General features: G+C 42.5%; 1 protein-coding gene across 1 annotated transcript; it reads left to right on the top strand.

Moving 5' to 3' along the window:
• Positions 1 to 617: 617 nt before the first annotated feature.
• Positions 618 to 965, top strand: LOC112142165 (nuclear receptor coactivator 3; the record flags this gene model as incomplete). Its single annotated transcript, XM_024265419.1, is given in 2 exon segments — positions 618 to 723; positions 794 to 965. Coding segments are annotated over 2 exon segments (278 nt in total), but the record flags the coding sequence as incomplete, so codon positions are not given.
• Between the last annotated feature and the right edge of the window lie 121 nt (positions 966 to 1,086).

Here is a 1,086-nt window from a genome sequence, read left to right as displayed (position 1 = left end):
CTCCAGCGGCCCCCGGCTGATTTGAGTTTGAGACCCCTGGTCTACATATTTAATTTAAGTCACCAAACACACTTTAACTTCTGCCAAAACAGTCCCGGTAGTTATGATATGATTCTCCTAATTTTGATTCACTAATCAATTCAGGTAGAAATAAAGTTAATAAAACAGTGTATTAAATATTAGTAAACAACTTGATTACCTTCTAAAATATTCCTAAACATTTTACAACATTTTATTGAAGCTAAGATGTTCTGCACCAAAGAATTGATTCTCTATTCCAGGAGAAACTACCAAAAACAACCAACATTGTATTTGATTTTGTTTTTGACTTACTTTAGTTTAACTTTCCTTCGTTTCTATGTTTTTGTTGCGAATGATGTTAAGTATCTACTTGCAGCCTGAAACATACTATATTTTAAATCTCCTTCTTTACTTTAATGTTACTCAAAACCTTTGATCATGATTTGAAAATAGACCCCTAAACGTCCTGCTACGTCCTGTGTTCTTGTTTTGACTTACAGAAAAATTCCTGAATAAAACTCAATTCTTCTTTATACACATTTCAAAGTTGTAAAGTAGTAAAAAGGAAGTATTCATGAGCGTTTTCTCTTTTGCAGGTGGGTCTGGTGACATGGGGATGGGAATGAGCCCCTTCAGCCAGCAGGGCCAGCCCACCCAGTCCCCGTCCTGGCCCGACTCCATGATGAGCATGGAGGGCAGCAGGTCAGTGAGGCCTCCTTCAGTTGTTTGCACGTTCTAGGTTGAAATTTTAACATTGTTATTTTGGGTTCAGGCGGCAGTTTGGAAACTCCTTGGACGACCTTCTGGTTCCTCCCACCACCAGTGAAGGTCAGAGCGATGAGCGGGCGCTCCTGGACCAGCTGGACTCGCTGCTGAATAACACGGACGGCATCGCTTTGGAGGAAATCGACCGGGCTCTGGGCATCCCGGACCTGGTCAGCCAGGTGAGATCGCGTCGTCGGATCATTCTTAAATTAAGACAAAAAGGGGGTGGAGCCATGAACGAGTTTTCAAGCTTCCTCTTATCTTCCTGCTGCAGAACCAAGGAGCAGAGCAGCTGGAGCC

The sequence above is a fragment of the Oryzias melastigma genome, unplaced genomic scaffold (genome assembly GCF_002922805.2).
Source record: "Oryzias melastigma strain HK-1 unplaced genomic scaffold, ASM292280v2 sc08163, whole genome shotgun sequence".
NCBI classification, from domain to species: domain Eukaryota; kingdom Metazoa; phylum Chordata; class Actinopteri; order Beloniformes; family Adrianichthyidae; genus Oryzias; species Oryzias melastigma.
Note: the sequence above shows the minus strand (reverse complement) of the source record. Positions and strands in the feature narration are given on the sequence as shown.